This window comes from Zosterops lateralis (assembly GCF_965231275.1).
Source record: "Zosterops lateralis genome assembly, chromosome: 5".
Lineage (NCBI taxonomy): Eukaryota > Metazoa > Chordata > Aves > Passeriformes > Zosteropidae > Zosterops > Zosterops lateralis.
The window spans coordinates 16230165-16251150 of NC_139766.1; the positions used below are offsets into that span (position 1 = coordinate 16230165).

At 37.1% G+C, this 20986-nt stretch overlaps 1 protein-coding gene across 10 annotated transcripts in view; it reads right to left on the reverse strand.

The window, feature by feature from the left end:
* LCORL (ligand dependent nuclear receptor corepressor like) overlaps positions 1-20986 on the reverse strand; it is an 81584-nt gene that overhangs the window by 31581 nt on the left and 29017 nt on the right. For all 10 annotated transcript variants that reach the window (XR_014590089.1, XR_014590090.1, XR_014590091.1 and 7 more), the window contains exons 3-5: positions 17264-17343; positions 16904-17033; positions 7623-7877 (exon numbers count right to left, since the gene is read on the reverse strand). Coding sequence is in view for 7 of the 10 variants with exons in the window: in XM_083861488.1 (XP_083717614.1) it covers positions 7623-7877; positions 16904-17033; positions 17264-17343 (465 nt within the window). In the remaining 3 variants the exon portion in view is untranslated. The remainder of the gene's footprint in view (positions 1-7622; positions 7878-16903; positions 17034-17263; positions 17344-20986) is intronic.

Genomic DNA, 20986 nt, shown 5'->3' on the forward strand with positions numbered 1-20986 from the left:
CTCAGATGCAGACAACGAAACATTGGTTGAAGGATCCAAATGCCAACAGTCAAATAACAAGTCAAGAAAATTGTTTAGGCAGCTCTCCTTTATACCAATAATGCAAAGAAATAAGAGTTCTGTGTAATAATAAAATCCTTTTTTTTTTTTTTTGGACTGCTTTTTGACTGTTCTTCCACAACTGTTTTGTACTATTTGAAGGAGATCAAAGAGAGAAAAAGTAACATCATAACTCAGCATTAGGGGATGAATATATATGAACATGCCAACTTAGCAATGGCGGTCCTTTTCATCTGAATACATTCCTTTCAAAAAATCTTTCTTAAGAAAGTTTCAAGAAGGACTAATGCTAATCAACCTTCCTGATGCATTGATATCACAGAAGAAAAAGCCAATCAAGAACACTACAGAAAAATTCTACATGGACTTTTTGGCCTACCCAGGAATACCCAAGCTCAACTCCAAGTCCCTGAGTCCCGTGCAACAGACAGATTTAATCTGTTGTGTTCTGTCAGTCGCACAAAGTGTATCTCCTCCCTTTCTTAACTGCTTGTGTGTTCCCTTTCACAACACTTTCTCCATCTTCAGTTGATATTCATACACATCACAAAAAAAGTTTAGAAGACATCACTGGAAAAAAAAATTACTCCAAAGTTGACAACTTATCAAGCAATAAAATGCTAGTTGTCTCTCCACCAAAAAAAAAGGAAACAAATGGCAAAGCTAGCTAGATTTTTAGTAGAAGAAAAAGCCTCAAAAAATACACAATATCCAAAGGTTCTTGTAAATTCCATAATGAAAATAATTTTCATTCCCAATCTTTCAGAATGGGCTTTGACAACACCAGGCCAGCAATCAGTTGAAAAATAACTAAAGAACACAGCAGTGAAAATTCAGCCTCCTGAAACAAAAAACTAGATACATTTTCAGCCTCTAAACAATATGTGGAACTGAAGGAATTTGAGGTTCAAGACATTTGGTTCTTCCAACACAGCAAATGCAAATTCATTAAGTACATGACATCTCCCTGAAGACAATGCTTTACGGGAAGATGATACTTAGTAAAAAGAATCATATAAGAAATTTCATATATATGCAAGATACCACATAGAGTCACTGGATTACAGACTTTTTTTTTAGTAATTTCATTTGAATTAAAAAACAACAAAACACCAAAACCAACAAGAAACAACCCTCACAAAAACTCATCTTAACCTTGTAGGAAAATGAGAGCATTTGCTGTAAAGCTCTAAGACAGTGAAATCCTACCTAATGAAATGAATTTATGTATATATACGCAGTCAAGATGTTCACTTTGGTATATTAGGTACAGGACCAAAAAGTTTGCAGAGGTAGACTACAGGTGGACTATGAATCTTGGAATCTTGTTACTTGCAAGGTAGGAATAGTCTTCTCTAAACTGAGCTAGAACTTTCTATGATTTCTTTCAAATTAATCAGAACAGGTATTACAGCAAGAATTCTAGACAGGAACTGAATTATATCAGGAATAGAAAAACCACTCTGTAAGGTGATTTTAATAAAGCATATGAAATTACCTCCACTCTTTAGGTGAAATCATGATTACTAAAAAGTGAATCTTCAAAAAAAAAATATGCAACACTGGATAATACAGAAAAATATATCAGATGTTTTTCAGGTTTGCTACTCACGGTCTTCTAATCCAGCTATTTCTATGCAAATTCAATTATTCTTATCTTCAAAGAAAAGGCTCAACCTCTGGCCTTTGATTCTCAGCACAAGATCATCAGGTGCACCATGACCAAGATGAAACTAAGTGTGATCAAAGTTCATTTTCAAAATAATCAGCACCACAATCACTTGAAAGTCCTCCAGACTAGTGATTTTAGGGAAGCAGGAGGGGGAAGGGGAAGCAATGGAAACCAGGTCAGTCTTGAGTTCCTACAACTGGTATTTCTACATTGATTTCTGAATTAAGTTTTTTCCTGGGTTTCAGGAAATCTCTCATTAGCTATTATGAAGTGTCTTATTAGATCAGATAACCTACTCTTCTCAGCCTCCAGGCAGGGGGAGCATTCCACTCCTAGTGTAGAAGACCACATCAGCCTGGCTACTACCTGCAGCTCTTTGCTCTCCTGCTCTCTCCTAGTAGCTGCTGTCATTTGCTTAGGGATCTCAGAGATTTATCTCTGCCTACCCTAGCTTTAGTTTCCGGCCTTGGTTCTGTTCGCTGTGAAGTCTACAGCCCTTTGTGAACCCAGTGACTCATGACCTCCTGTCACAGCAGTTTCGATGCTTAAGAACTGTTGAGCAAAACCTGTCCATTACCTGTTTTTTCCTCTAGCAATTTTCAGAGAGCCCTACCTAGTTTTAATATAGTGAGATATAGTAACTAACTCTTCCTTTATCTTATCCATCCACAGGATAAGGGGTTTTGTAGTAAAAAACCACAACAGTCTTGTCTTCAGTACTTTTCCTGATGCTGCCTTGCCTTTTGCTGGCTATTCTCTGTGCTTCTGAACACAGAAAGAGTTTTCAGGAAACTGTCAGCAGGAACACCAAAGCCTTTTATTAATTCTTAACTAACACTTTGAGTAGCCCCTTTTGACTTGAAGTGCTGTTTTGTAACATGAAAAAATGCCAGATGAAAAGTGTATGGCCATACACTGAGCGATCATGGCACAGTCCTGCCAGTATCTGTGAGGACAGGTCAGGGGCTGTGCTGGACACAGATGGCTGGTTCCCAGATCTACTGCAGGGCACAGTTGAATCCTGCAGCCACTTGGGCAAAACCTCTGGAAAATGGTATTTAAGAAAGGGAGGAAAGTGCCAGATGGACACAAAAAATGGGAACAAAAAGAATGACAAAATGGCAGAGGTAAGTCCAGCAGCGGAGAGAAACCATTAGGTACAGACTGTGGACAGCCCACACCCAATCCCAGTGCACTTCGGGGGTGGTGGTGATCAGTGCAAGGGAACCTGGAGTGAATCTCAGAAAGGAAGGAGAAAAGGCAGTGTTTTTAATGACTCTTTTTGTTTCTATGGTCTGAAATATTTATATTAATAAGCAATAATTTGAATTCTTTTTCCCAAGCAAAGCCTGTTTAGCCCATGATGGCGAGTGGTAGTAAATCAATGACCATGTCCTTATCCCAACTCATAAGCTCTCCTTTCTGCTCTTCCCATTTTCTCCCCTGTGCCACTGTGAGAGAAGTAAACAAGTAACCATCTGACAAGGAGCTTGGCTGTTAGCCACCATGGCAGCCAGGGAAGAAAAACACCTACTCCCCTTAAGAATGCAGCTTTTTAGGGTGACTTTTTAATGCAAAAGTATTAAACTGTTTCTTGAATATATTTACAGCTCATACAATTTATCTTGGGAATATAGCATGTATATCTTCAAAATGCATAGTATTTTTACCAATACATATAGTAAAAACAGGATCTGAAGAAATATTTATTTTCAGTAAAGTTTGGAATTCTTTCAATACACTGCCAGGTATCTTTTGATGTCTTCCAGTCTATAATAGCTCAATGAAACATTGAGCAATTTTCAATGAAAATTATGAAAATTTTCTTGCATGCTTTGGCTATGTTTACACACTATCAGTGTGTAGTTCCCGAAGATCCAGGAACAAGAATAAGCTTGTGCAGCTAAAGCTGCAGATTATGTATTTGTACTGCTTCCACTTCTGACTCTTAAAGTCACTTTGCTCAGAAGCTTGAAGACGATCAATCCTCCTGTATCCACCAAGTGAAAGAAGCCTTTGCATCAAACTTTGCTGCTGCTAGGAACATTCCTGAAAGAGCTCAGCCCCATGACTGCATGAGGAAATAAGTTGTTGCAGGATATTCCAACACTGTTTCTTGTTCACCATTTCATTCTGCAAGGATGCTGCTTCTTCACTGACTTAGTTTAGGGGAAAAGCAATATTGCAAAAACACGCATTTGCAAAATGTGCAGATATTGCAAAAACAAACATTTTGTCAGATGCAGTGCATGGAAAACAGGTTTTGTTTCAAAATACAGAGTATTCATTTTCAAAGCCTAGACTTAAGAGTTACATGGATTAGAACAAGGAGCAAGATACAGGTATTTTTGGAGACAGTTGGTGCTAATTGAGTGAGAGTGAAATGATTGCCTGATTACCAGCAAGGTACACAGAAATTAAAGCACCCTGCTAAATTACCACACTTCTATCTGCAGAGGAAAGTAGAGAATGCTCTGGGACTCCACTAGCAGTCAGGTGTCATCTGGACACACCTGGATGCCATTGCATAAACAGTCATACTCAGTACTAAACGCTGCAGTTCCAGAGGTGCAATGGGTTTACTCCAGCCAGTAGCTAGACCCCAACTCAGCCCACCTACCACTCCCTGTTATCAATGGGGGCAGGAAGAAATAAGATGAAGATTATCAAGATAAATGCAGGGAAATCACTTGCCAATTACCATTACAGGCAAAAGAGACTTGGGGACAATCAACACATTGCAATTTAAAATAGATTTGGATAGAGAAGAAGATAAAAATTAAAGCACTTCCCCACCCTTACCTTCTCCCAGGCTCTCACTTCACTCCTAGTCTCCCTATTTTCCCCCATCCCCAGAGAGCACAAGCAAGACTAAGAATGGGGGCTAAGGTCAGTACAATTCTTCTTTACAGCTTCTTCTCAATAGGCCACAGATCCTTCAGGAAACACCCAGATGCTCCAATGTGGAGTCTTCCACAAGCTGCAATGTGAATGAGTATGTGCTCCATAAGCTGCAGTGAAACACATCTTCCATCATAGTCCTCTCCATGTGCTCCATGGAAATACCTGCTCTCAGGCCAGGAGCATCTCCCTTCCCCCTTCCCTCACCTCGTTGTTCCCAGCGCTGTTTCTTACCCCTCGCCTGTCCAGCATTTTTGCACTTTCTTAAACATGCTTCCACAGCAGCACCACGAGCCCAGCTCCTGGGGCCAATTCAGCCTGATGAGGGTCTGTGGCAGAGCTGGCTGAGCCTGGCACAGGGAAGCCACAACAGTTTCTCACAGATGCCACTCTACAGCCCTCCCCAACTACCAAAACCTTGCCCTGTAAACCCCAAAATAGGGCTGTCAGCTCCAAAAGTGTCAGACCTGATGATTTTTAGGCTTCAGAGATGTCCTCCAGATACTGGAGGAAAGAAGCTTTCTTTAATGGAGAATTTCAGTGGCAGAATCTCTTTTCAGTGCTGAGCTAGGACTTAGCTTGGATCTGCTCACTGCTTCTAGTAACCTGGAAAATAAAGTTTATTCCTGCCTCTCAAGCCCAAGAATCACTCTCAGAGCAAAGGAGCAAAATCATCTCCTTAACTAGTTAAATCATTAATTTCAAAGATAACTGTTGTAAATACAAAATAGCTGCCTAATCAGAAAGTGAACCTAAATAATTTATACTTAGATTATTATCTGCCTAACAGGATTTGAATGAAAGATTTCAACTTTGAGGATGCATCAAAGCCATGTACAAATTTGAACTGCCTCTTCTGTTACTGCCACTTCATTTGGAAATTATAACAGGAATTACAAATAGCAAATACTGGAAAGAGTTGCATGACAGTCAAAAACCTTAATAAGAATGGAATCATGGTACAGATTTTACAAGTCTCTAGACCAAAGAAGTATACTGTGTTAGAGAATTATACATTTAAAAAAATAATCCAATAAAAAGCCTTCATAATTCCCTACAATAAACATATGACACTTTATTATAACCAAGTTGTCTTCAGGAGAAGTACAGAACTACACAGTCCCTGACAAAAGCTAATTAACTTTTTCATGAATCTTTGCACTTAGAACACAATGCAAATAAAAAGAGCAGGCTGACATTTTTCATCTTGAACTTATTTGCTTGTGTTGCCATCACTACTGTGAAAAGCTAAAATAGCTCAAAATTAACACTTCATGGAAAACAGAAAGCACAACACAATTTCCTTGGTAGATAAGATGTTCAAACCACCTTTTGTCTTTTTCCTCTATTATTTCTCATTTCAGTATCTCCAAATTTCACAGCAATATGTTACCTTTAATATCTAAAAAGCACTCCAGCAAACATGGCAGTTTAAGTCCTGAGACACTGCAGTGTCTTACACAGTTTAATGTTTAACTTGTACACTGTGCGTGCTGAGCAACTATTTTAGATTTGGGTGTTTCACTGAAGGTCCAATTCTAAACTTGTTCTTTAGCCTTACTCCTATAAGAAAAAAATCCAATAACATAAAAAGATTATTTAAATAACTCAACTTCTCTATATTTTAGGTTTTTCTTAGAGAAAAGATCAATGGATTTCCGGAAAAGGGGGGCAGCATAACTTTCTTCCTGTCCCTGCCCACCTTCTGCCTTCCCTTTTATTCCACAAAGATCTATCTGGGCTCAGCAATGACCAGAACCTGCCTTTGGGGACTTTGCTCCTCCATGAACATTTAAGACTAGTTATTTACAATCAACTGTTGAAGAAAGCAATATACTATTGTGCTGATATCAGGAAAATATCTTTTATTGATCTTGCAAAAGAAACGTGCTTAAACCTGGCCAGTTATAAACCTCTAAAACCTGTACTTCATCCACAGAAAAACTACATCCAAGCACAACAGGTATTTCCTCAGGATTTAAACCATGAAGTATTTACTAAACCCTAGCATGAACTGGTCTGACCATACAGAATAAAAGCAAGAATTCCAGTATTTCATAATGCTCTTTCTGTTAAAGAGAAAGGATGTTTGAAATTTAACCTAGACCAGGTCTATTATCATGAGGAATCCATCAGAGCTCCCTGCCCCCAAGGATCTCCAATTAAAGACTGAATCATTAGGTACACATATACCAAATCTGCTCATGTATATTAAAATAAACAGACAAAAAAAAAAACCCCAAAAGTTCTTCTTGCAACTTTTTTAGTATGGTACATGACATACAGGTCAACTTTCCTCCTTGGTCTGCAGTATTACAGGATTAACACAGACCCTGGTATCTGTATAAGACAAAAGCTGATTTTGCCACTGCTTTCAGTTGCACATGATGGTCACAACCCTTCCTGAAAATGTCTGCTAATCCAAATCTAGTTCAAAGTCCAAAACACTCTTGCGATTATACTGTTATCAGTTTTGGATAGCAATATTCCTTGAGGCAAAGAAATTATTTCCTTTTTGTAAATGATAGTGAGACAGACTCTATTTTTCTAGCTTTACTCTGTTAAGAAAGCTGCACTGATCTGTAATGATTAAGGTACGAAGTATGGAAATTTTCTCCCAGATGAATCTTCTTTTCCCATCATTCTAACCAGTCTGTATTTAAAGAACCAAAGTGTTCAAGAGCTGACAGAGAGACATTTGCTCTCTGAAATCCCAGCATCTTTTTTTTCAGGCTTTTTGACAGTCATTTCAACAAAATTTTGAACTACCGTTACCTGTGATAGCACAGGTGAGTTAGATTCGGTATTCCAAAGCTGAATAATTCCAATGCCACTTATTTAACACAGGCACTCAAAAATCAGAATACTTATCTGCTAACACACAACATAAAAAATATTTCTATTTGACATAGACATTTATTTTTTTAGGGACTTAGCATAAAATGAATAAATTACAGCAAAACACAGATTATCAAATATAGAAATTTACCTTGCTGAGTATTCTGTTCTTGAGTTCGATTCACAGTGAGGTCTAGAGGGCTATCCTGTTCTTCCTGAAGGGAGTTTTCCGTTTGGTTCATTTGGATACTTTTACACATCAGACTTGGTTCAAATGATGAACCATTTCTGTTCTCTTGAATTTTGCTACTTTTTGAAATGTACTCAATCGCAAACTGACGGATCATTTTTTTCATTAATTCCTGAGCAACTAGGGGAATGTTAGGATCACAGTTCTGAGGAAGATCTAGAAATAAAAAACACAGGCAGCAGTTATATTAAGAACCAAACTTAATTACTTTTCTTATAATAAATACTTCCTATAAGCACATAAATGTGTTAAATAAGTACATGTGTAAAGAACATACAAATTCAGATGTCTATCAGGTTTGTTTAATGAGCATTCCTAACTGGAAGTCACTTGGAAGAACATTTCGCAGAGATCATTAATTTTTACCTTAGTCCTCTATCATAGCTTGCAAGTAAGAGTATGCAGGGCTGAATTACTTAGAGGATTCAGAATCTGTATTGTTGGCAAATAAGTTGAATTTTCATTTGCAGACTGTTCATTTTCAGTTTTGAAAATAAAGAATTTTGAAACAAACCATGAAAGTAAAATAAGATATGGATCAATACAGAAAGCAGTTACTTTCAAAGAACAACCATAACAAAATACTAGTCCTCTTTATAACATGGAACAGTTGGGACTTTTGATGAACTGATCTTAAAAAGAAAATAGAGCAAAAAGACATGTGCTCCACTCTGAGATTATAATCCCCATTGTAGGTTCAGGATTGAAATGTCAAAACTGATATGATGCTACTTGAAAAATTTGTAGTAATACAAGCAATTGAATCCAAACAAAGTTTTAAATGTTTATTGTAAAATCCTACAGGATTTTCAGGACATTTTCAAAAAGCTAGCAATAAAAATACTTGGAAGAAAAGCTATTCTAAACTGAGTATATCCAATTTTTTGTTTATATATGCAACATTTCAATTGAAAAAAGGATCTCATTTTAGAACCAAACAAAAAAAGGATCAAACGTGACTCTATTTTAATGTTACCTATCAGCTAGAAAAAAGTTAAACCTCTTATTAAAAAGCATGACTGAAACTTCAACTGTGAATCACCAAAAAGAATCCAAATAGAAGCAACAGAAAAAACAAAATGTAAGTGTAACTTAGCATAAGAAGTAATGTAATTAAGAAACTCAAAGTAAGCTGTTACTGCATTGATGACTGCAACACACCATTTCACAAGGCAAGTACAATTGATTATACTCAAGAGATTTGTGTTTTCCCTTAAACTGGCAGTAATAGTATTTATTTCACTTTCCCACTCTTCGTTTTTTCCTTCAACTCTACAGCCCTCTCCACACAAATATACGTTTCAATATTTTAACCACTGCCCATCCTTGAGTTCATAGGTAATGAGTGAAACAGTTTTCAGTCGAGAAGGGAGAAGGATTTAAATCAAGTGGAACAGCAATGAAGAAGAATTAGCTTTTAGGTGAGCCCTGATTGCCTGGAGGAAATACCAAAGGACACAGCTCTGTAGTTGCTGGGATAATAAAGTTAATCTGAAACAGATAAAGCAGATGATAAACCAAGGGTTTTTTCATGGCAGTGAAGAAACTGAAAGGGCTGGGTTGGGTACATGTTTGCACGGAAACATTTCCCAATGGAAGTTTGGATGATCACACAACATATTTGCTCCAGCATTTTATGCCAATGAAGCTTTATCCATCTACTATCAAGAGAGTGACTGCCAGTACTGATCCATGAAGGTTGCTCAGGTTTAGGATGAATGCTCAGAAGATCTTTTGCCTGTTTGTTTCAGGTATATTTCAAACATATTCCCTTTTGAGAATTCATTTTCATCAACCGAGCTTTACAAGGAATTACAAACCTGCACCTATGAGATCTGCTGTCTATAGCACATGAGAGGGCAGCTGACTCACTGCTCAGATGCCTCCTGTCAAGACCTTTTGGTCAGCCTCTTCATAGTGTTTGATGAGGTACAGTGAAGCTCCACCATTTTTAAAACATCTTGGCTTCAAGAGAACTTACCCAAAGCATGACAAAACAAACCTACTCATGGTTAAAGCTCTATCTTCCAACAATCTTTCAACCAGATCTCTACCAAAATACCTAAAACTGATAGGTGTTTCTTAAAGAGAGGTATCAGATAAAATTCTAAATGATGGAGAATACCTACAAAGAGAAAGGTCTCTGCCCACTATGTAACCTCCAGGCACAGCAATATAAACAGAGCATACCTATTTCCTAATTCCTAAATAATGAACTCAACAAATGGTCAACTGGAATTTACCATCCTAGAGACACACTTAGCAGTAAAGAAAAAAATTTCAACAGATACTGCAGCAGTAAGGCAATAAGTGTGAAGTACTGATGCATATGCAAAATACAAAAAAAGAACATAGAAAGTTAAGAGATGAAATCAAATAACTGAATTATCTAAGAAGAAAAGTGTTTGCATGACAGGAAAATGGTAGTTACAGACAATGACATCTACTGAGGAACAGCTTAGCTTGAAAACCCAAAAATTTGACTGCCTGTAATCAGAAATTCATACAAAATTAATTATACAAAACATTATCAAGACTGAGTAGGGTCTGGAATGACCCTACTTATATAGAGCAATTAGTTTGTTGCATGCACACAACAAAAGCTTCTTTGAAACTTCTGAATAATAGGTTATCATCAGTGCAAATGGGAGAATCATTTTACTTCCTGGTGCGACCTGTACCTTTAAGAGTTCAGGGGACCTACCATTAGCAGGAAAACACAACAGCCTGGAACAGATTTTTCCTTATTAGTCACCATCTCCTGCATCAATTATTATAAAACTGCAAGACAAAACTAATTCAGAACTGTCAAGTTTTTATTGCCTTTCTATTCCACTTTAGACTCTTCACACTGGTAATAGCCAAGCTTTTAAACACTTGCAGGAGAAGTCAGCGTCTTCCTTAGGAGCAGAGTCATCTTTTACCTAGTTAGAATACTAAAGGTCTTATTTTTTGTTCTTATAATTTCTTTTGTATTAGTTTCATTTTTTTGTAATGATTTCCAAATACTCTCTATGAAGAATAAATGGAGCAGAATTTCTTATATATTCAACTGCTACAGTTGGCAGTTTACAGATTTTAAGTTAATTTACTCTAAAAAGGTAATATGATGAGAGGGTGGTGTGTTTGTATCTAAGAACATATACTCTGAAAGATGTGCTTCCAGGTTGCATCTGAAGTGCTCTTGCTGCTAAATGTATATTCAATCAAAAGGGTTAGACTCGGGTAGTCTAAACTTATCTGTCATAAATCCAAATAGTGTTGCTATCACATTGACTGTCCTGTAATGTAAATCATTAACTGGTAAATCATGGTGGAAGTACTGTGGGAGGTCTCTACTAAAACTGCTTATTCAAAGTAGTAATTTTTGAGGTCAAAGTGAGTTCCTGTGGATTTTACATAGTTAGGTAAGAAATACTTCCATGAATGGGGGACTCTACAACCTCTGGGTGACATGTTCAACTGCTTGCCTGTCCTCATTTTTCCTTCCAGTTAAAAGAACCTCTCATTTCAACTTGTTTACAATATGTTATTATCTTGCTATGCACCATTGTAAAGACTTTGACCCTGTCTTAAAATCATGGAATATCCCGAGTTGAAAGGGACCCACAAGGATCACTGAAGTCCAGCTCCTGGCCCTGCACAGGACAGCTCCAAGAGTCACACCAAGCGCCTGAGATTATTGTCCAAATGCTTCTTGAACTCTGTCAGGCTTGGTGCTGTGACCACTTCCCTGGGAAGCCTGTTCTTGTGGCCAACCACCGTCTGGGTGAAGAATGTTTTCCTAACATCCAACCTAGACTTCCCCTGGCACAGCTTTGGGACTGAAGTTGACCTCAGGTCTTGTCACTGGTCACTAGGGAGAAGAGATCAGTGCCTGCTCTTCCCTTTCCCTCAAGAGAAAGTTGTAACTGCAATGAGGTCTCCCCTCAGTGTCCTCCAGGCTGAAAAAGGCAAGTGACTTCAGCCACTCTTTGTATGGCTTCCCCTTAAAACCCTTTACCTTCTTTGTTGCCATCCTTTGGATACTCTCTAATGTTTAATGTCTTTCTTATACTGTTGCACCGAAAACCATCCCCAAAAACTTGAGGTGAGGCTGCCCCAGCTCGGAGCAGAGCGGGACAATCCCCTCCCTTGCCTGGCTGGTGATGCTGGGCCTGATGTACCCCAGGACATGCTCGGCCCTCCTGGCTGCCAGGGCACTGCTGGCTCATGTTCAACTTCTCCAATGACCAGGACCCCCAGCTCCTTTCTGTAGTGCTGCTCTCCACTATCTCATTACCCAATCTGTTTGACATTGTTCCATCCAACATGGGGAAGGACTTTACCCATCCTATGATTCATAGTGGTAATTTTCCACAACTCATGAGAAATTTGTAATTAGTCATATAAATTTTTTGAACACAATAAAACATATTTTGGGCAAGAAAGGTATTAGAACTCTGAACTTAGTATCACTACCAAATATTTCTTAATTGTTATCAGCAGATGGCACCAGATATACTTGGTATGATCGGAATAGGTTTTTTTTCTAAGACGTTTTTAGGGGTTGTGACTATAGCTAAAACTAGCAAAGTTTTAAATTTACATGCCTACATCTGTGTAAACTCCCATTTTTTACAGTTGTTATAAAATAAAAAGTATTTAGTCCATGGATCATGTATGTACATACATCCTACTTCAGACCTAGTAGAACAGTCTCTAAAGGTTTAGAATAAAAATTAGCCTTAATGTTCCTCTAGTTTCTCTCAGATCACTGCAGACCTGATGTTATTAGGATAAAAGAAGATTGAATTTGTATGATGTAATCTGATATTTTCTGCTTGTGATTGTCAAGGTAAGTTTGAATGCAAGAGAAGAGAGTAATAAACATCATGTAATTATGACTAATTACAATGACTTATTCCAATTCAAAGCTCACATTTAGGATTAATACTTCCTCAGTTTATGTGCTGCATAAGCTTGTACCTATTCAAATCTTTGCTATAAACTATTTTGTACATTAACATTATGTGTAATGACTAGAATGCAGTATCTCTGGTGACAGATTTGACTGTTTGGCAGGACAATGAACCATGAGTTAAAAGCTCCCAAAATAGTGTTCCACAAGAGTACTCCATTTATTGAAAATCAGTCCTTTTTCATTAAAAAAAGTCAACCTAATAATAACTTAATTTGTCTTCTGACACAGTGCCAGGAGGCAGTGAAAAGCAGCAGGGAATCACAATTCTCTTTGTACCTGCAATCCAGTTGTGTGAGAAGCAGATATAAAAACACATGATTGCTTCTCAGTGTGCTTCTTAAATTTGCTCCATCTCTCCCTTTTTCATAAAAAAAGCCACATTTTCTTTTAACAACCCCACCTCAATAGCTACCAAACTGTCCCAGTGACGTTCTTAGTTCTACTTGTAAAACCATTCAGGTCACTGTCAGGTCATCAGCATGTTAAAACAGGAATAAAACTATTTACTCTGAGGCATGTATCATGATTAGTTCAGTTAACTTGACCAATGAACAAACAGAAGGAGTAAGTTCACTCTTCCATTTTCATAAACATTCCACCTTTTTTCTTCCTCTACTCAGGTTGCAGTTTTCTCTACTCTATATTCAGTCATATTTCTACGAATCCTCGTAAATGTAGTTGAAATGATCAAGAAATGCAGGGTCAGTGGCAGGTAGGTAGTCAATACAAAAAGTATGCTTTATCTCCTTAAGAAAGCAGTGAAACCCCACTAAACATTCTTTCCCGATGAAGTTTAAGAGGGACAGCAAAGCTATCGCAGAAGTTTATTACACAAACTTTGCCAGAGCTCTCAGTGATTACAGGAACCTTCCAGATGTTGAAAGGACAAATTAGATTTCTTAAGATTATTAATCAAAAGAAACTGCAGGTTTTGGATGAAGTAGTGTGTGCAACTCAAAACTACACCTCAGAAAGTAACACATTTTTTTAGTCTGAGATAATGCGTCCACGATCACATTGTCATAGGTTTGCTAAATTAAATATACATTGTACAAGAAGCATACCTTGTGCCCAAGAAGAGTAGCTTGTGACAGCTATGCAACTCAAAGAAAACCGCAAAAGAACAGGAGAACTTAAAGTCAGGTATATGGTACAGTGTAAGAAAGTAATGTTTATGAATGGAAATATTTTAGAACATGACAGGGATATCTAGAAATAGTAAAGAGCTTTAAAAAGCTTACAAGAAAATTACTTTGGGATGGGAAACATGGCATTGAAGATAATTGACAGAGCAGCCCAGAGAATCTGGAAAGATTCAAGTAATCTCAAACATTCTCTTTATAATTTTGCACCTAAATTCCTTAACTTCTGCAAGAACTTCTCATGTCTCAGTTGTCCCTTGGTGAATCATCAATCCTGAAGATAGAACCTGATTCAAAACTGTTTTTCCTTGGATTTTTTTAAAGAGGTCAAATTAATATTGCATGGAAAAATGAGCTCCTAAGAACACACAGTATGTATTACTAGAAATACAGAAAATTAATAGTCCACGAACAAAATGTCTGATCAAGCTTTTAAACAACTGTGATTCTGCGATATAACTATGATCACATGTCATATTCTATAATACTCACAGTAAAAAAAGACTGAATATGTATTTTTTAAAGCACACTGTGTTTTTCCCTTAACAGAACAGTGGAACTTCAGCATTATATAAGAGGAAAAGCACCACAGTCTGCTTACACCACCAAAAGGGTAAAGAGAGATGTCATACTTGGGAAGAAAGCATTTGAGTTTCAGATACATTGGTTAATGGCAACAATCAGTGCTTGACGACAAGAAGGATTTTGGACTGGCTGACGTGTCTGCTGAGCACAGGACTTTCCCACAGACAACTGACTACAAAACTGGTCTTTCACTAATACATAGTGAAGTTGGGTTCTTAATGGGAAGACTTTAGTTGTTTACAGCATTTCAGGAGTTTACCCATTTTGGCAGGAGTTCTATCATCTTTTGTCCCAGATTCTACAGACAAATTGTCATACATTAATGTCTGAAGGCTGTCTGCTCTGGACAACAACATGGCTGCATGTTTCGAGATCTTTTGAACAAGTTTCCTGATACAAAAAAAACCCCAGACCCACAACGAAATTCTCTCAAACTAGTTTGCAAATTAAAAAAGCCATATGTTAATTTCTTCAAAATAAAAGATTAATGGGACCAACAAATGAACTCTCTAATTTGCTCGCTAGTCTTAGAAGTTGTTCATAGAGGCCTAAACTAGCTACAATAGCAAGAGAGTAGATCATCTTGAGGAATTTATATTCCAAACAAGTGTTACTCCATTTTAAAGACAGCCAGCCAAGAATTCTACAATTTTCTAACAATGAAAGAACATCTCGTTTGGGACCAGGTGTAAGAACTATTCCTTAGCTAAACAATTACTGAAATTTTTTTTGATTCCTTTTTTCGAAAGTTGATATTTGAACTCAAAAACCTACAAAAATTCAGAAAGCAGACTTGGGATTTTCTTAGTAAAACACTTCATCTTCCTCCTAAAATCCAAACCAGTTATTGGTTTCACATGCCCTTTACTATTTTCTTCCATTTCACTTCCCATAATTTGAACAACTTTTAAAGACTTTGCTAAAACCTGAACTGAAGCAATATTCTTAGTAAATTCTTACCTAAGAATACAGAAGTACTTCAGAGAATCAAAAAAACCAACTGGTTGTTTTTCAATAGACAAAACCTCTTTAACCTAGCATTACTGATCTGGTAGATCAAACCTAAAGAAGGTGCTAAAAGACAAATGTTCTTTGTGAAAAACTTCACTTAGAAGTCATTCACTCCACTAAGGTGAGGTCATGCCAAGTTTCACTTCTCCCATGATAGAAGTTCCTCTCAAGGATTATCAAAAGAGATCATCTGCAGTAGGAGCACAAAGCAGGCAAACACTGAAAAACACTGTACACATCAAGACCAAGATCTGGCAAAGTAGAAATTTGAAGGAATTAAAATATCTGCTTAGGGAGATACCACACAATTGGGCGTGTGATGACAATATAATAAGAGTTTAAGAAGTCATGAGGTACCAGCTTCATTGGACATTTTATTTCAAATGGAAAATAGCTGGTTTGAAAGAAAGCCAGGAGTCCAAAGAACGGACTCAAAATGCTGTTGCACTGCATTTCAAGTTCTTTAAAATGCAAAAAAAATAAAATGTAGACAGAGTAGATACAAAGTCTGTACAGAAAAAGATTCTACATACCCCAGGTTCAAGGGCATAATAATCTCTCTTGCTACAGCAATGCAAAAGAGACAAAACTAACATTGCTTTTTTCTCCTACCTATGTGAAGAAGAGACAGTATCTCTGCTAAAAGCAAGAGAGAGCTGTCACCCTAGCAAAAAAAAAAAAAAAAAACAAACAAAACAAGCAAGCAAGAATATCTCACTCAGCTATTCTAACATCCACATACTAAACCCAAGAAAAATCTATGAAAATTGTAGTTACTGCATTCACAGTAACTTCATTCACATTTCTTCGTTCACATGAATTTAAGGAAGAAAATAAATGTTTCTGCTTTTGTAGGCAGTGAGTAACTTTCATGAACTAAGCTGACTTGTCATTCACTCATGTACTGCACTATCTTGGTAAGTGTCAAAAACCAAGAACAATCAAAGAATTAATGATCTACTAAATACTATATTTTGACAAGAAATTTAACCTCCAACTTGGATGTATTTGAAGAAGCAGCTTTCATGCTAGAAGATCCCAAATTCTATTTTGCAATCTGCAAAGCACATTCTCTCACCTAAGTGTTTTTCCCATTGAAAATCAGAAGTGAGAATTTAGGAACAGAAAATGTTTAAATGCTTAGAATTCCAGAGAATGACACCTGAGGTTGGCATGAAAACAAAGTAGCAGCTCATGGTAAAAAGAAAAATCTACCATTTATGAACAGGGATTCAAAAGAATAATACACATAATGCAAGAGGAAGAAGAGGAATGGCAAGTAGGAAGGGTTGTACTTCATTTGGTGATTCAAGTAAGAAAAAGATTAAGGAAAACCAAAGGAACAAAAAAGAGAAAGAGCAGAAAGATCTACTTCAGTACATAAATTAAAAAATACTTAGGAAACAAAATTAACCTCAAATAATTTGATTCTTTTAGATTTTTTGTCATATTTCATAAAATGAAAGACATGCTTTTATTACCTTTCTTTCGAAAGAGTGCATTTAGATAGTTTTCTGCTTGGCATTCAATCTTATCAGTGTTGGACTGGCCCTGAGATGACAGTTCCTCTGTAGGCGTTGACTGTGAAGAACCAAAAACTGATGCACGATCCTAGAAAACATAGAAAGATCATAACATCTTCCAGAAGTTAGTCTGCTGGTAGTAAAATATACAATTAAATTACTGAGCTATTGAATAGAATAGAACCACTAAAATCGAAGTACCTTGAGTCAAAATGCGGAATTAACGTATTTGCAAAATTCAATTCTCTGACTCTTACTTTCATACCAAGAAACGAGTGTTGGGGAGTAATGCTTAATGTTTATAATGTTCATACTTACACTGGCTGTTTCTTTGTGTAAATTACAAAAGGAACATTTCTCATCCATAGACCAGTCAGTTAGCTCTTCTGGTTCACAGTCTTAAAGGAAGAAAAGAAAGTTAGATGTTTTAGGCAAGCAAACATTGATTTTGAGAACAAAATAGACTTCCTAAAATTTTCTTTAATAAATCCCATTACTAATATGACATGTATTTATTGGTACAACGCATTCAGTCATAATCAATTCTTCAGGTATTTTCAAATTATTGTCTGGCTTGTACAGCTCAACTTAAAAACAGCAGAGAGTGCCTTCCTTAAAAGAAAAGGTAAACTTGTGCAATTCAATTGATTATCTGTCATGATTACTGGAAGCATGTGAATACTGCAAAGAAAGCTCTGAATTGCCGACATCATTTTTTTTAACTGAAGTGTGCAAACTTATAGGTAAACTAAGCTAAGAATTAGGATATGTACTCCTCATCATCTGAACTACATGCATTATACTTAGAGCATTTTAACTGATCATCACTATAAGTAAATCCAATACCTAAACTCACTTGTAGCACTTGATTTATCTAGAAAAGTACCTTTATATGTTTTATCAGAAAACGTACTTTGGTCTAGAGGGTATGCAGATCTTAAACTTACATTGCCAATATCAAGTCCAGTCTTCTACTGAATGGATACACAATCTACTTTCTTTAAACAAGTTACTAAGCTCAATTTCAAAAATTAAGAGTTTTTAGCCAGTACCCTTCTCTTCATGAATACCAGTTACTTTAAGACTTTTCCCAAACCAACTGCGCCAATAGTTAAAATTAAGCTTTTAATTTCTTGTTTAGAATTGCATGTGGCAACTTATTCCTGTTTGCTTTTGTGGCAACTTTATTCTTGTGCCCATGAACAATAGGTAGGTATATAGCACCTTGAGGCATTTAGAGAAGATTTTCATTATCCTCTTTACACTTTATTTTGTGGCTAATCTAGTCCACCTGATTTACCTCACAAGATTCAACTCCATCTCTTCTGCTCAAGTCTCACTTGAACACCTGTTTCCTGAACATGGGGACCAAGATCTCAGAATGATGTCTTTTACCTTTACACCAGACTTCTTACACTGCAGGCAGTAGTTTTCCTACAATATCCTAGTTATTCAACTGTCTTTATTACAGCTGCAGTGTTTTGGCAGGTGAATCCAAACATGATTAACAAGGTCTTCTCCATCATGTTCATTTCCACTTCATGTGCTTACAACCTAAACAACTTTTTTACTCCCATCAATAATTACCAGGTATGTTTCCTCCTTTTCTCCATACCACTAAATTACAGTCAGCTCTGTTAAGGGACTTCTTGAGATTATCTGCTTTCAGCGGCACATGATGGTAGCCTGATCTTGGCTGGCTGCCAACCCCACAATCCCCTGCCCCTCTTCAATAGGGCAGAGGAGAGGCTAGTAAGATGGTAGAGGAGAAAATCACAGGGAGAATCTTGTGGGTCAAGATAAAGACAGGGAGATCACTTACCAATTAATGTCACAGAGAAGTCAGACTCAACTTGGGGAGAATCAATTTCAAGTATAGCCAATAAAAACAGATTTGCATAATAAGAAAGGGAAAACACTAAACCACCTTACCACCCCTTCCTCCCAGGCTTCAGCTTCACTCCTTCATTCCTGACTCTTTTACCTCCCCCCCTCCACGACCCCCAACAGCGTAAGGAGGATGGGAAATGGGCTGCTCTCAGTTCATAACAGTTCCTCTCGGCCACTTCCTTCTTTTTTTTCCCTGGTTCCAGCTTAGGGTCTTTCCCACAGCCTACAGGCCTTCACAAACTGCTCCAGTGTTCTTCCCACCACCACAGCTCTTCATACATGTCTTTTCCACAGGCTACAGTCCTTCAGGAGGAGAACACTGCACAGACCCACAGTTCCTGCACGGGCTCTTCTCTACGGGCTGCAATTCCTGACAGAGGCCTGCTCCACAATGGGATCTCCATGGGCTGTAGCTTCCTTCAGGGCATCTCCACTGGCTGAAGTGTGGATGGATATCTGTTCCAACAGGTCCTCCATGGGCTGCAGGTTCTACATGTTTCACCATGGTCTTCTCCAAGGGTTGCATGGGAATCTCTGCTCCAGTGACTGGAGCACCTCTCTCCTCTTCCTTCTTTGACCTGCTTTTCTGCAGAGTTGTTTCCCATTGTCCACTGTCCTCCACCCTCTCCCCACAATTGCTGAGCTTTTACTTCTTCTCAAAGATATCATTAAAAAGGCAAAATCAGAATAAAATTACTCTGAAAAATAAAGGTTCTTCAGTTGAGAACAAACATAATGTAACTCCATATTACTACTTAAATCTAGTTTGCTCAGCTGTAAAATGCTAATTTAGAACAGAATTCTGTATTATTGTATTATACGCTTTCAGCAATTTTTACAGGTTGGACAGCTGATGATTAAAAACAGACATGGTATTTTTCTTCACTGGACAGTAACAAGACATGAGTAATTTTTGCTGAACTAATCTACCTGTCCCAGCCCATTGGACCCTTTTGGATATCCACAGCATAAAAACAACACTATTCTTTCATAACAAATTTGCTGTTTTCCTTGCAACCATGAAAACTCTATTTATGAACCTTGGGATTCTACCCGTAACTCTAGGACAGGTGTTACACTTTCAGAGAAGTTCTTCTGCCTTGGAATCCTGATTTTCCACTGGTAAAAGTCAAACTAGAGAGCAATCTTTGTGTATTTCCAAAATAGCAAACCTTGAGAAACATTAGCTCTACAAAACACTAAACTCTTTATTCAAAGTAGTATAAATCATGTACAAGACATATTAAGTCTGCCAGTGAGCTAAGCAAAACTGAATCAGATGTATACAAGATATATCAAATGCCAGACAGCTAACAGTCTCAGGTCACCACCACAGGAAGCATCCTGAGATCAGTCTAAAGTTTTTAACTACAGATTACAGGCAGCCAGACTCAGAAAAAAAATCAGAGGCACAGACAGCATTTTAAGCCAAACAAATTTTCCTCAGCTGCACTGAATTTAGCATGAGGACATCATCTTCCCTCCCCATTTTATCCTGCTTGGGGTCAGATGATGAAAAATTTGCAACCCATAATGCTTGCCAGCTTGTGAGAAAGTTGCTAAGACTGTGGAAACAGGATTTTAATACCAAACACAGTACCGATTATTACTTGAAACCAAAACCCTTTAGCTCAAATCTGTAAAACTTACTTCCAATTTATTAAGAATAAAATGGTGAACTTCAACAAAAAAGATATTTTTTTTTCACATCTTTGATTCCCCAAACTATTTTTCCCAAGAAGTAATGCCAAATTAAGTAAGTTATTTCAGACATCTATAGTACCGAACAGATTTCATGTCTATATCTTAAAATGTAAAATAATTGTCTAGTAAATCTAAATACAACTTAAAAAATTCAACTCTTACTTAGCAGTATTTTTTCATTATAATAATGTTCCAAAAGATTTTCCAGCTATTTGTGACAATTTTGAACATATCATTCCCTTTCTTTTTATACAGCACTATTGCTCACTAATAAGTACATTAAACCAGCTGAAATATTTATCAAGTCCTTCATGTTTTTAATTTCATAAAAACTCCAATTCTATTAGATTTCTGTTTCTAATATAATTTTTCACTACTATAAATACTCCAAAACAACATAAGGAAAAAATAAAAACTTTCATCCTGTATAAAGATGATTTTTTCCTG